This window comes from Culex quinquefasciatus, chromosome 3 (assembly GCF_015732765.1).
Source record: "Culex quinquefasciatus strain JHB chromosome 3, VPISU_Cqui_1.0_pri_paternal, whole genome shotgun sequence".
Taxonomy (NCBI): domain Eukaryota; kingdom Metazoa; phylum Arthropoda; class Insecta; order Diptera; family Culicidae; genus Culex; species Culex quinquefasciatus.
In genome coordinates, this window is record NC_051863.1 from 146,308,061 (window position 1) to 146,323,234 (window position 15,174).

The following is a 15,174-nucleotide window of genomic DNA, read 5'->3' on the forward strand; positions in this document are numbered from 1 at the left end:
AAGTGTATTAAACTTATATCTGTAAGCCCATACATTTAATTGAAATGCTGTCAAAGACAAACTTATGGGAAATTGGACGAGCTTTCCGGTAAAAATATTTACGAGACTGAAAAACCAAGTATGTCTTATAGAATTGGCCAAAAACCACTAAAAAACCCGTTTTTTCAACATTTTTATTTTTAAAACAGCTGTATCTTCCCAAGGATTGGACTATGGGCAATGGTCAATATGGAGACTTTTATGTTAAATTGTCTGGGAAATCGATTCTGAAAATTTTTGACGTTTAGACCACTTTAAAAAAAACAGTTGTAGTAAATGATTTTTGTATTTTTTTAGGAGAGACATACCATCCTGAATTTTTCGTAAGTCTTTTTGTAACATTTTTGGCTAATTCCTCAAAAAATTTGAGCGACAAAAAAAGTCGTGACATCACCATCAAATATAACTTTTAAACATAAAAACTGAAAAATCTCATAGAATTGGAGTGTAATTTTGTTTCAGTGTATTTTTTTTCAGAAAGCCCGTCCAATTTCCTACAAGTTTATCTTTGACCTCTTTTTGATACGATGCAACGGCTTCGAGATACAGTAATTTTTAAATTGCAAAATACAAAAACATTTAAATACCTTACGCCCTTCTCAAATGTTATTTTCAAGTACTATTGGCTCCATATATTTATTTTTTGTTTGAATGCCGTAACTAAACTCGAAATTTTTATTTTTTAGCAAGGTGTTTACGGTTGCATTAAGGCTCCTAAATAATTTCCTAAAATTGGGAGCAATCGGTGTCATCGGTTGAATGTTATGATTATGACTGTTCAGAAAAAATACGATTTTTCTATTATATTTTCATCAAAACCAAAAAGAAACTCGACAAATTTACAAAATAAAAAGAAAAGTTTTAATGTTTTTTTCCAACTTACTGAAAAAAATATTTTAAGATATTTTCACGTAAACTTCAATAGGGCTTAATAATATGATTTGAGTTCTTTTGGAATTCGAGTCATGATTGGATAAAACTTAAAAAAACAAATGTTTGGAATCAACAATATCCATAAAAAGCAAATCGATGAGAATATTCTTAGCTTTTCATATATATTTTTTCCAAAGCCAGTCGAAAATTTTAAATTTTTAAAACACAGTTTAGTTGAATGATTTATCCTAGAAATGGTTACACAGTCCAGACTCGAATTTGAATTCGGATAATCGATTCACGAGAAAAAAAAATCGTTGTCTTATTTATGATTGTTGAGCTTAAGTTTGTCCTCTTAACTACTCTAAATGGTTAAGAAATTTCAAATCCAGGATGGCGGCCAAAATGACGATGATGAAATATTGAAAAAGTGCATTTTGTAATTAAATAGGCATTCAACAGTTCAATTTTGACCAAAAAATTAGTTTGGGCATGATTCGATAATGCGAAGTCCTTTACAAACTTTCGGATAATCGAGGATTCGGATATTCGAGTCTGGACAGTTACTCATAAACGGTGCATTTTATCAAAATTTTAAGTAATGTTTTTGACAAAGAACTTTATCCTAAGGTTTCTATACGTGGTGTCAATCCAAAATTTTCGCGAAGCGAAAACGTTACGTGACGAATTCCCCTCTCGGCAAATTTCCCCTCTTTTTGGTGCACGCTGATTGGATGAACAAACGTTTCCCAATCAGTCAATCGAGAGACGTGAGATTGATGTATCTAAAATCACCCCCACTCCACCTCATAGTTTTCGGATCGTCGACGAGGCAACAAAACGAGGCTCAGTCGGTCCCGAAAATTCATTCTATTGCTGGACGTCGACGAGAACACATCAGAAGCAAATGGCCTGGTGGCCCGGTAGCAGACAACCTGGAGGTCCGGGAGCAGATGGCTTGGAGGCAAGGACCAGCTAAGACATGCCAGTCGCGGGAGTCGATCATTGGAACTGGCCACCACCTGGACTGGAGTGGCCGGAGGCCCCGCGGATGTTCCGATGGGGGGACATTTGCCGAACCGTAAGAGTTGGGGCAATATGGGTATCAAACTGTATGGTTTTTGATACTGAACATGAAATTTGACATTTCGGCAGTAGTGGCCACAATCTGGAGTGGCCGAAGGTCCTGGGTATCAAACTTTATGGTTTTTGATACTGCATCTTGGTAACTTTCGAGGGAGCGGCCGTGGCTGACTGGTTACGATGTTCGCTTTGTAAGCGAATGGTTCTGGGTTCGATTCCCATCTGCTCCCAACGAGAAAGTATAAGAAATATAAATCTTGAAACTCTGAACATGAACGAAAAATCAAAGTCGCTCGAGTCGGGGTTCGATCCCCCGTCCTTTGGATTGGTAAGCAAAAATGCTAACCACTAGGCCATCGCGACTTGGTGAGCTATGGTTGGGATTAGGAATACTGTTACTATCAACTATATACGCGCTGGGTCCTTGTCCATTTGACAAGGGTTCGGAAGTTCTAAATAACGTTTGAATCCGATTGGTGCAAACGTTCTTCAGGGCGGGGTTTGTCGATAAAGCTGAAGTACCTCGCGCTCGGCTAGCCAGCGTAGAAATGGGTCACTGAAGCTCGGCAGAGCTAACACCTTCCAGATGCCTATGCGAGTTATTTGCATGTATAGAATGTAAAATCTAAAATACATGGAAACAACTCAATTTGTAAGAAGCGACCGCGTGGTCCCGTTTGGTTGGTTGCACACACACACACACACACACACACACACACACACACACACACACACACACACACACACACACACACACACACACACACACACACACACACACATCTTGGTAACTTTCGAGTGGTGACGGAAAGTCAATTGATTTCTTTTCGATTTCTATTTCAGCTCCACTTGCAATTTCCGTCCCCCTAGTTCGATAGGACGGTAATTATAAGAGGGAAATTTGGACCGGACATTCTAATCGAAGATTTCAACAATCATCTTGCAAAGTTCTTTGTTATACTGGTCATGTGTAACATAACCACCAGCACCTTTTTTTCGATTTAGTTTCTAATTTTAATCTTTAAATGTTTTTTGGGTACATTTTCGATATTTAAAAAAACGTTTTTTTATGTGACTTGGCTAAACAAAAAACGTCTGTATATTTCTGTATAGCTGCTCAATAGTTTTCTTCTAAAACATAAAAAAAATGAAGAAAAAATCGGACGGAATGAAGGAAATATCATTTTTTTTTAGAACAATACTAATCATAACTTACAACGTAACCGAGGGCACCAAAAATATCAGAAAATTCTTTCTAAAGGTACAGATTTCCGAATCTTTAACGCTATCTTGTAAGTTTAATTCCAAATAAAAACTTTCAAAATTCAATTACAAAAAGTGGGTATTCTCATAAAAATTACCCCACAAAATAAAAATTATACATGTAAATTGCGGACGCACTAAATTTTTTGGAATTTTCAGGTTTTTCCAAAAAACGATTATCCTTCCTGACACCACTACACCATTAATGTGAAATCACAATCCCCAAACTGGTACCAATTGAATTAACACACACACACACACACACACACACACACACACACACACACACACACACACACACACACACAAACCATATTATTCGTTAAGTTTCGATCATTAAACGATGAAAGTCATTTAAAGGCAGTAACGTTCGATCGATGGGTTTTTGTTAAGGTCAGGTTGAAATACAATAGTACAATTATTGCAGTTCAATATGACTATGTGAGACTTAAACAACTTGAGGAAATTCTTAACCCATGTCTTTACAGTAATTAATTATGATTTTAGAGTGCTAATAAGCTCAACCTGACCTTCAACCACACCTCATTGCACCCCTATAAGACGCTATGGTTTGCCCGATCTCTTTTCGTCGGAAATCGGCACCATTCTTTTCTATCCGGGTCGACCCCGGATCGTCGAAGTGAGCAAAAGCCAGCTAATTATTCCTACAAACTACGGTAACATCGACTCACACAGTAACGCACGGGCGCCACTCACACTCATTCACACACTAACAGATTGCTTTCGCCTAGTGCACATGATTAACTTTTTTCTTGAAAAAATGCTTCTTGGTTCTATTCTAAGGGTGGGGGATACTTTTGTTTCGGACGCGCAACATCGACAGCAAATAACACACAGTAATGAGGTTTTGTTTTTTTTTTCGATGAGGTTATGTTTTACGGACACTTAAGAACGTACACGCGCTCACATATTGAAAAGAGAGGGGATGGGATTTTCTGTGAGAAACTAATGAGTTTTGTGTGAATCTGTTTTTTGACTGAAAATGATTCCTATTTTTTTGACTCCTAAATAAAATAAAATAAATAAAAATAAAAAATCAGTCGTTGATGTTTTTTTTAAATATTGTAATGTGAGATTTAAAGTTGTTGGAATTCTTTTACCACATCTTAAATAAAATTATTTCAATATTATAAAAATGACTCCACACATTTCCTCCTGATTTCAACTGCCTGTGTTGCACTAATGACGTACTCTAGTGAATTACGTCTAGGTTTGAAAATGGAAAGCAGGTAAGAGTATTGTAAGACCTCAAGGTGGACCTTGGTCAAAGGTGGCTCAACCAACTGCCCCCTTTAACCTCCCACTTTGGGGGGGTGGCAAACGGGTTAAGAGATTTTTCTTTTCTGTGTTCCGTTTTGTTTCGTGTTTCCCAGACCTCCCCTCCCCTCCCCCCCTAACCCCTTCCAAAAAGGGATTAAATTAAATCAAGACGAAACCAAGTCCCTCTATATGTGGCTGCGTTACCTGGTACCGCTGGGAACAGCACCGACCGCAGCAGGACTGAAGCAGACCGGTTCCGGCGCCGGTCGTCGTGTTGGCCGAGTGGGACGGGCTGGCCATCGGGGACGGCGAGCCGGGCCGCTTGGTTTGGCCGTTGTACTGCGTCTCTAGCTCGACAAACTCCCGATCCTTGAGGTGAGGGCGGAAAAAAAGAAGAAGAAGAAAAAGATGGTGGAAATTGGAATGGCATTAGCTTATCAGGAAGAAAAAGCGATTTTGGTTTTTTTTTTCTTTTTCAGCGGTGGATTGGTGGAAAGCGATTGTGGTGAAAGCATTTGTTATTATTCTTATTTTTTTTATTAGCAATCGAAACAGATTCACGTGAGAAAGAAGAAAGTTACACAACGGAATGTGGTTGGGTGAAGTAATGACAAAGAGTGGACAAATGGAGTGAAATTCGGCTCAGACACGATAAAAAAACGGGTTGAGAAAAACGCTCCTTAAAAAAAACAGAGTTTCGTATTAAACGACAGTGCTGTTGGAATTGAAAAAAAGAAGATAAGAGATTTGTTTGTGGTGAACTTTATTAAAAAAATGTAATTGGTTATCCAACCTGAAAATGACCATCTAGTTTTCTACGTAGCATGCAATTGTATCCTTACAAATTTTGCTGGAAAATAAAATGTTTAAAAGATTTATTACCATGAAACAATGAAATACCAATGCAAACACTCACGTCTAGAATTTCATCAAGTAAGCCAACAAGATTCAAAACATTTAAAAGATATCCAACAAATCCCAAACAAGAATCAAAAATTGAACTGAAAAAAATGTTCTGCTGCAAGCATTAGTGAAACTTAGTCCTATTCAATATTCAGCTATTCCACGTCAAACCAGAAGAATCCAGATCAAAAGTGTTCCGATTTGGCTTTAATTTGGCATGGGAGTTCCTTGGTCAACAGAATTTGACCCGTATTTTTTCGTTTGGTGATCAGGGTGGTCCTATCCAAAAAAATCACCACTCTTCAAAAAAGGTGATTTGATTCTAACATTTATATATGACATCTTGTTGACATCATAAAGCAAAGATAAGAATCAACTGAGAATTCAAGTTTCGTTGCTTTTCAGAATTAATTTGATATGTTCCTAAACAAATCATTCAAAATTAATTTTTGATTAAAGGAAAAAAAACGGTTGCAATGCCTTTTTTGAAAAATATATTATAATATTTAAAAACGAATTTCAGCTCAAAGTTTATCAATTCTGAATTTAAATTAATTTTATTTAGGAATAGCTTGATTGAGAAATTTAAAATGCGACTTAGAACAAGTTCAAACATAGCTTCGTTTGATAAACAAGTTGTATTTTTTCATGATATATTGTTTTGACAAGTCATGCTATTGGAAGGAAAAAGCAGAAAATATTTTTTAAATAATTATTTCAATTTAATAATCTGAATGCAAACAATAATTTTAATTCAATTTTGAAGTACAATCAGCTACATAAACCACTTTTTATGGCGTGAATGAACAAATCGATGCCCGTGTGATCTCTTGTTCTATCTAGATAGGAATCCCAGCAGGCTAAGTTCAAAAGAGCATACCGGCATCGAAATTCAAAAAATGTTTGTATTCGATTACAACAATACAAAAAAATCAATGCCCAGAAACGCAAAATATAGTTTTTTCCGCATAACAATATTTGTTCGTTAAAACTAAAATATTTTTAAGGTAATGAACGCATTACTACTGTACTCATGGATGTGCGACAAAAGGGCGAATGGATAAAAGGTCGATTGTGGAAAAAGTTACACAATATTCTGAAATATTTTTTGTTAATTTTCTAACAAAGAATTCAAACATGAGATGAAAATAATATTTTTTTGTAAAAAATATTTTTTTTAACGAACAGATCCGTATTTCTCGATACCATCAGTTCTTTCAAACAAAAAAGCATTTATGCCCTACTTTTATTAAGGGTTTTTTTTTCCATTTCTTCGAACAAAATGAAGTAATAATATTATGGGTTTTCTCTTCTTATTCAAATATGAAAGAAAAAAACTCTAAAAGAACAAGATAGACCACTAAACAATTTTTGATGGATTTTCCATTCTTTATAATTAACATATTCTTGATGGTGGTAATGCTTTTTCAATAATTCAATCATGAGCAGTTCTAATTTGCTTAATTTTTTGTAAGTTTTTACACTCTTGAAAAAAAAAACTAACCATTCTTCGACTTCTAGAATATTCTGTATTTTTTCATTGTTATTTACAATCTTTAAAAAAACATGGTTGAGTATCTTTTTTTTATTAGTTTTTCCATTCTTTGAAAAAAAGTCTGAAAATATTTGTTGAGTTTTTTTTTCATTTTTTTCATGGAAACTATTTTTGCTTATTCGAATATTTTTGTGTTTTTTTTTATTCTTTAAGAAGTTCTATTAGTTGAAAACTTCTGAAATATGTTATGAGTTTATAGATTTTTCAATTTAAACAATTCTTGGTGATATTCGAAAAAATAAAATTTTAAAAACTTTTAAATTCTTTCAAACACATGCAGTTCCTAAAACAGAAAAAGTCTGACTTCTTAAATATTTTTGCAAATTATATATAAAATTTTATTCAATTTTTGGCCATCGTTAATAATTTGTAATTTTTGTTTAAAATTATTTCCAAGATAAGGAATTATATGAAGAGATCAATAATGAGGCCATAGCAAATATTTAAAAGAAAGTTGTTTAAAAAAATATACTGCAAAAAATATTCAAAAAATCAATCCCGCCAATTATACAAAATCAAAATTGGTATAAATATCCACCTGATCATGCAATTTAATAATTTAAAAAATCAAGAAACTATCTAAATATCTTCTACTTCTCCCCAAATACCGAAATAGGATCTTATCTGTATGTTTTTTTTTTAATTTGTCTCAAACTTTACTATTAATTTAATCCATACAAGTCTCAATACAATTTGGCAGCTGTTCATTCGAATAAAGTACTTAAGTAAATATTCGAAATTCTGTATGATTTAAAATAATTTTTGAATCGATTTTGGTAATCGGCAAAGTTGAAGGTAATTGTGAAGATTATTCAGAAAAAATAGGTAAATAAAAAAAATGTCTGAACTTAAGTTGACCTTTGTACACAAAAAATCAATTCCCAAAATTCGTTTTTTGATTTTTCTTTTTTGGATATATTTTAGAGAAAAAAACGCACAATTTATAAGCCATAGCAAAGTACCAAAAAGTTTTCCCTTTAGTTATAGTTTTTTAAAAGTATTTTTGGCTACAGTTTACAATGTAAAACTATCCAAATCTAAAAAAACGGTGCAATTCAACAAAATTGATGTAAGGTACTTTTCAATTGCATAATTAATTTTGCATTGAAAAGAGCAGTCACATTTTTTTTTCGGAAAAAAATGTTTTTCAAAAAAATATTTATTTTTTTTTCTGATTCGTTGGCAAAACAATTCTCCTCAATGGCTGAGAAGTTGTGGGCTTTTGTCCTCTAAAACACACAAAAAAAATTGGGTAATATTCAATTCAATTCAATTCAATTCGGTTTTATTTGTGAATAATCAAGTTACAATGAGTTCATTTAGGTATATAACAGAGTTTTGGTGTTCCTTTCAGCTGTGTTTTACATCATAGTTCAATCGATAAATTAGTACTTATAACTATGGAATAGTCAAGAGTAAGAAAAAGTTTTCAAAAAACATACAGAAAGATTGGGAAATATTTTTATGTGAAAAAGGACCATTTTCTATGTACCGTTTTTTTTCTGTATTGTCCTCATCAATACCAACAACATTGCCGAAGACATAAATTCTATGAGAAAAATTCGAATATTTACGTACCATTTTTTGTATAGACAGCTTAAAAAATTGTATTGCGACTTATATGCGTGAACCAATCATACAAAATGGCTTCTTTGGTCATAGGAAAGGCCAAAATTTACTTTACGATGTATATTTTGCTGTTTCAATTTAATTGATATAAGTCTAGTCATTAACTTCTAATGAAATGTTTTGAACCTGGATTAGAAATCAAAAGTTCCGATGGGAAATAAAATATAAATTTTTCATTTCGAAACTTTTTTCTTCAGTTGTACAACATTCAAATTTGATTAATCGCCATTAAGACACTCGAATATAACTGAAAGAAGCACAGTCAAGCAAACAACAACGGTTGGGAAACACCAAATCGTGAAACATTGGGAAATGGAGTGCAATTAGTGTATCACAAGCTGTAGCGTCTAAAAAAAACAACAAACTACAAAATAAACACACAATCAGAGTTGATGACATCGATTCGATGGCGAAGCAGCATGTTTAACAAATCTAGCGAAATGTGTTCTTCCCGGATAAACGAAAACTATATGAATTCTAGTGAGGACCTTAAAACAACCTTATGAGTTATGGTCACCATTTGTAATAATGTTATTTGGCGGACCTTGATAACTATTTGTCAAATGGTCACCATAAGTAATAGAGTTATTTTAATGTTTGTAATGGTAAACAATTTTTTTGATAACTTTAAAAAACTATTTGCAGATGTTTTCTCAAATGGTTACCCTAAATCATAAGGTAATTTTAAAGTTCAAATGGTTCAACTGGCGGACTTGGATGATTATTTGTCAAATAGTTACCGTTATAATTAAGGTTTTTAAGCAGTTGGTAGTGGTGATTTTTTTCTGAATGACTTTGAAAAACTATTTGAGGATGTTTACTGAAATAGTTATCCTAAATCAAAAGGTTATTTTAAAGTTGGTTAATGGTTAACTTCGATACGCGATATTATATATCCGTTCGAAATATTGTAATGATTTTTGAATATGTTCCATCAAATTCAACCAGGTTTTATTAATATTTTGAATAAAAATTTTGCCTCGGAGCATAATCCTCATTTCAGCGCCCATCATGCAAAAAATAAAGTGATGTTAACAATACGGGGTGCACTTCTAGCAAAACAATGCCAAAGGGCCGTTGTGGGTTTGTAAACAAAGAGTGTGTCCTGCTCACGCTAGAGGATGTTTACATCTGGCATGAAAGGGATACAATCTTTGTTTACAAACCCACAACGGCCCTTTGGCATTGTTTTGCTAGACTTTCTTGGAAAACCTTTCCAATCATTTGAAGAATCTCGAATTTGAATTTTGGTAGTCACGTAGCCACGTTGTTTATGCACGAGCCCTATCCGAACTATCCGAAGAGATTTTCCAACACAATCAAAAACCTAAATCAATAACCTAAATTATTTCGGATGGGGTCCGTATACATTTTTGATGGGCTGAAAAATAAGATTACCTCGACCTCAGCCAGGAGAGAGCAAGCACCACGTTGATACCACCATTTAGCAATGCGCGGTGGAAGTAAAACCAGGCAAATTCTTTGTCCCTGCAAATCTTTTCTTGATCCAGGTGGAGCACCCATTCGGCCAGTTTCCCCACAAATGGAAGCAACCCGTTTGCCGTGCTTTAAAACGCAGGAGATTCCCGACAGCGGCCCCATGTTTGGATCTACCATGATGCAAAAATGGTACAGTCAAAGCAATAGCCCAAATAAACCATTAAAAATCCACTATTGGCGGACATCTGTCCTCCCTGCAACAACTTTCCTTGCAAATCCGATCAATCGTGGTTTGATCACCTCTATTCCCATCCAGCCAACCAAAATCGAACCGATTAAACATCAGCATCGAAAGCCACCCCAGGCAAACGATCCGCCGCTCTGTTCTCCAATTCTCCAATTACAAAATACAAACCCAATACGAAGCCTAGTTTCCGAGCAGAAATTCACTAAATTTTATAACACTTGCGACGACAGATTTGTTGTTGTTGTTTGTTTTTGTTGCGCCGGTTGCTCACAGATGAATCAGCGAGAGCCCAGTCTTGAAATATTCTAGCACAGCTGGTTCTGCCAGAATCCTGCAAAAATAGTAGAACATTTCTGTTAGAATGCTGTTAGAATATCCACCTCTGTGAGAACTCTTCCAGAATCCTGCTAGAACGCCGTGACTGGGAGGGCGTTTGCGAAGAAGGAGAGAAATGTCAAAACGGGGCGATACACGCAAAATGTGAGTTGACCATTTTGAGGAATTGCCGGAGATTACCACAGTTTATTTGGGAGGTGTACACTGTAACTGAAAATCGCACATTGCTAATGCGTTTCGCACTTTTTCATACGAATTTTTCAGTTCAACTACGTTTACCAAAAAAATTTAATCGCAGTTGAACTGAAAAATTAGTACACGGTTAGCTGGAGGTACTCAAAATCAAGTTCAAATCCACTGTCAACTTGGTGTTGCTTTTGGTGCAACGATCGTTGGAGGAGGAAAGTTTGTTTTGATTTTTTATCTTCCCTTTGCCGGCAAAGTTTTTTTTAAAGGATTTTTTCGTTTAGCCCGCGGCAGCCGCAGCAGCAGCATCGGCTGGCAGTAACGAAACTCTGGGCATGACGTCGGCCATCAGTTTGGCGGAAACGAAGCCGGAAGACCACACCAAAACGGTGGAGCTGCAGAAGGCGCTCGAGCTAAACCACCGGATGGAGATTCTGCCCAAGCTGAACACGCTGGTCAAGCAGTAAGTGCGCAATGTTTCCATCTCAAAGAACATGTCGCGAAGCTCGGCGGGAAGATCTACACTTTTGGGTCGTACCGGCTGGGCGTTAACCACAAGGGAGCGAATATTGACGCGCTGTGTGTGGCGCCGCGCAACATCGAACGGCTGGACTACTTTGGGTCATTCTTCGAGCTGCTGAAGAAACAGCCCGAGGTGACGGAGTGCCGCGCCGTCGAGGAGGCGCTTGTGCCGGTCGTCAAGATGAACTTTGACGGCATCAAAATTGATATACTGTTTGCGCGGTTGGCGCTGAAGGAGATTCCGAACAACTTTGACCTGGGCGACGATATGCTGCTGAAGAATCTGGACCCCAAGTTGGTGCGCAGTCTGAACGGGTGCCGCGCCACCGACGAGATCCTGCGGCTGGTGCCCAACATTGACAACTTTCGGCTGGCGCTGCGTTCGATCAAGCTGTGGGCGAAGAGTGAGTTGAGCTTTGGTTGGTATCTTTTGGGGTTTTTGTTAATATTGTGGTTTTCTTCTTTTCACTGTTTTTTTCTGTTTTCAGAGCATGGAATCTACTCCAACTCTTTGGGTTACTTTGGAGGTGTGTCGTGGGGTATGCTGGTGGCCAGGACGTGTCAGCTCCCAAATGTCGTCGCGGCCACGCAGGTACACAAGTTCTTTCTGGTGTTTTTGCGCTGGAAGTGGCCCCAGCCGGTGTTCCTGAAGCGGCCGGACACCGTGAATCTGGGCTTTCAAGTTTGGGATTCGCGGGTGAACGTGCAGGACCGGTTCCACCTGATGCCGATCATCACGCCGGCATATCCGCAGCAAAACTTGACCTTCCACGTGTCTAGCTCGACGCGGAAGGTCATGCTGAACGAGTTCAACAGCGGCATGCAGATCACGGACGAAATCATGCTCGGCAAGGCTGGCTGGGACAAGCTGTTTGAGGCGCCGAGCTTCTTCTTCAAGTATCGCTACTTTATCGTACTGCTGGTGACCTCGAACAACACCGACGACCATCTCGAGTGGTGCGAACTGGTCGAGTCCAAGATCCGCTACCTAATCCAGAACCTGGAGCGAATCCTGCACATCAACCTGGCCCACGTCAACCCGAAGTGCTTCGAGCAGCAGGAGTAAAACCAAAAGGACGACGGCGGCGAGGGCGCAGATAACACTCTGCTCGCTCAGGTTCATGGGGTCAGAGTGGTCAGAGAACCTGTACGTGGACCTGACCGAAAGCATCCAGAACTTTACCGATGCCGTGCACAAACATGCGGTGCGTTGAGCGATTCTACAGCCAAAAAGTTGATTTCTTTCAGGTCCCATCAAGGTCCTCGAGACGACACGCGACGGCATAAAGATCGAGGCGCGGCACGTCCGGCGGAAGCAGCTCAACCAGTACCTCGACCCGAACCTGCTCTAGCGGGAGCGCAAATGCGCAAACGACCTGCTCAGAAGAAACTGTAACTAGAGCGAAATTCGACGGGTTTTGATTCGCGGTGTTTTGGTGAGTGATCGTATCACTATGGCAGCGTTGGGTTTTTTGGCCGCCGTGAAGCAGTTTTGCTCCACAATGTTAACACATTATGGCCAGAACAAAACAGTGTTTCTAGACTGGTTGGACGAAATCACTGGTATCGTGGCACCTATGCCGATGTCGATTTCGACTCTCCGCTAGGTCAATTTCAATTTGCAGCCATCCCTCATATTCGGAACAGTTTACAGATCGGCCAATGTTCAAAAAATCATAGCAAATCGATAATTGAACTTAATGATTCGCTTTTACCTTCATTTGAAAGCTTTTTTTGCGATCTTTCGAATGCTGTATCGAACAACTGCAAATTTTAACTTTTATATCAAGTTTTTGAAGAAAAACTTTGACCCTTGAAATCCACAAATTCGGAACACTTTTTTCTTACGGATGTAAACAAACTTTGATTCTCTCCAGCAGTACATATTTGTAACAAAATAATGACTTCACACACTTCAACCAGTGAAACTCAAGCTTAGGGTAGAGTAGTCATCAATGAGACACGGGGAACAATGATAAAATGGCTCTCACAAGACGTAGTTTCAATCAATCAGGCTCATATTTGGGGGAAAGGTGTGTCTACTAGATACACGTCTGCTATAATTGTGGCTTTGGTTATGGATGCTCCCTTGTAAAGTTATTCATACATGTTTGATTCTGGGGTGTAATAGTAAATTATGACTAAAAATTATATTTTCGCTCATAGGCTGCCATTAACACAAAAACTAATATTTCTCCAAATTTCTTTCGTCATTTTACAGGGCATAAGTTGGGCTACAATGTCCTTTTATTGGGTTTGACCAAAATTTAGAATATACCCAGAATCCAGGGCTGTCTCATTGTCCACTCTTTTCTACCCATGGGTAACAATGAGACACTTTGATTTTTCTTCATTAAACTTTTCAAAATCTGTGAAATCTTTCAAAACATGAATTAGAAGTGATTTTTGGCATATTTATTGAGTTTGAACTTCATTTAACCAAAAATCTAAAGTTATTTGATAAAATATATGGATTTTACAAAATTTAAATACTTTTAGTACAACTTTTGTAAATTGAACTTTCATGTTGACAAAATTGCTTGAATATATTCAAAGCAAGTCACCTGCAATGGAACAATATAAAAGCATGATGTTTTACTAGAAAAGTATTGATTTTTGTAGAGTGTCTCATTGTTCCCCAGCTGTCTCATTGTTCCTGCCAAGTGCGTCTACAATGAGACAGTTGAATAACTCTGACTGTAGACGTCAGATCGATCTCATATTTTGGTCAATGTTAGAACAAACTAAAAGAAAGAAAATGCAACAAAAAGTTCTTTAAAATATGCTAAAGAAAAAAATACAAAAATCGTTGAAGTTTAAAAACCAAAAGTGTCTCATTGATGACTACCCTACCCTAGTGATGTTTTATCCATGGTCTGATAACTTTTTTGTAAAAATATCAGTAAAATTCAGGTGTTCCACAATTGTGGGAGGCACAATCATGAAACAGGCAATTTGGAGGCAGTGTTTTGCTGCTCTGAATAAAATAGTCTTGAAATGAAGTTTTTTGTTCAAAAAGTACTACTTTTACTAGTGAAATAGCAAGAAAATGGCCAAATAAAGGTCCTAAAAATAGTAGGGTCGAGAGAAAAGCTGCATTTGGCATGCTATTGACAAATTATCACAAAAGTGTTCCGAATATGTGAATGACTGTATCAATATTTTATATTCAACGCAAAATAATATTTGCCTTGCATGTTCTCTCTTTTCTCTTCTCTCGCTACGCTTCGTTACCTGCTCTCGCGCAGGCAAGCGCAGCGCAGGCAAAAACAGTCTGAAGTGAAACGTTTGTGCGGCTGGTCGTTGTTTACGTTTTGTGCGCAGGTATAATTTTCAAACAAATCATTTAATTTACCAGATACTTTGTTTATATTTTTCTTGTTGATCATTTCAGCGCCGTGGAGAACTTGATAAAAACGGAACAGCTGGTGCTGGAGAATTCGAGCGGTAATCAAGAGATCTTGCCGGCAGCCGGCCGACAGTATTGTTCCGCCGAGGATGCAACCAAGCAATCAAACGATTGGCATCAATCAATCTGAATCATCAGATAAGTATTTGATATTTGAATGTTACATTCTACTCGATACTTTGTGATTGTTTTTTTCTTACATTTTCAGGTTTGGACGATTTTGGCAGTATGATCAACTAAACAGAATCAACATTCAACTAGAATTCAAGCCTAGATTCAAGCCGATAAAGTTAATATATTATTGTTGTGAACCATCCGTCAAAAAGTGAACAATTCTGTAAAAAAATAGGTAGGTAAAAATTTAAGAAAAATTTTTAAAAACTATTTCTCAAAAAGTTGTAAATTTGT

At 37.0% G+C, this 15,174-nt stretch overlaps 1 protein-coding gene across 3 annotated transcripts in view; it reads right to left on the reverse strand.

Moving 5' to 3' along the window:
• The window catches only part of LOC6052497 (potassium voltage-gated channel protein Shal), a 130,563-nt gene that overhangs the window by 21,018 nt on the left and 94,371 nt on the right, over window positions 1-15,174 (reverse strand). For all 3 annotated transcript variants that reach the window (XM_038262915.1, XM_038262913.1, XM_038262916.1), the window contains exon 5: window positions 4,744-4,908. In XM_038262915.1, the coding sequence (XP_038118843.1) occupies window positions 4,744-4,908 (165 nt within the window). The remainder of the gene's footprint in view (window positions 1-4,743; window positions 4,909-15,174) is intronic.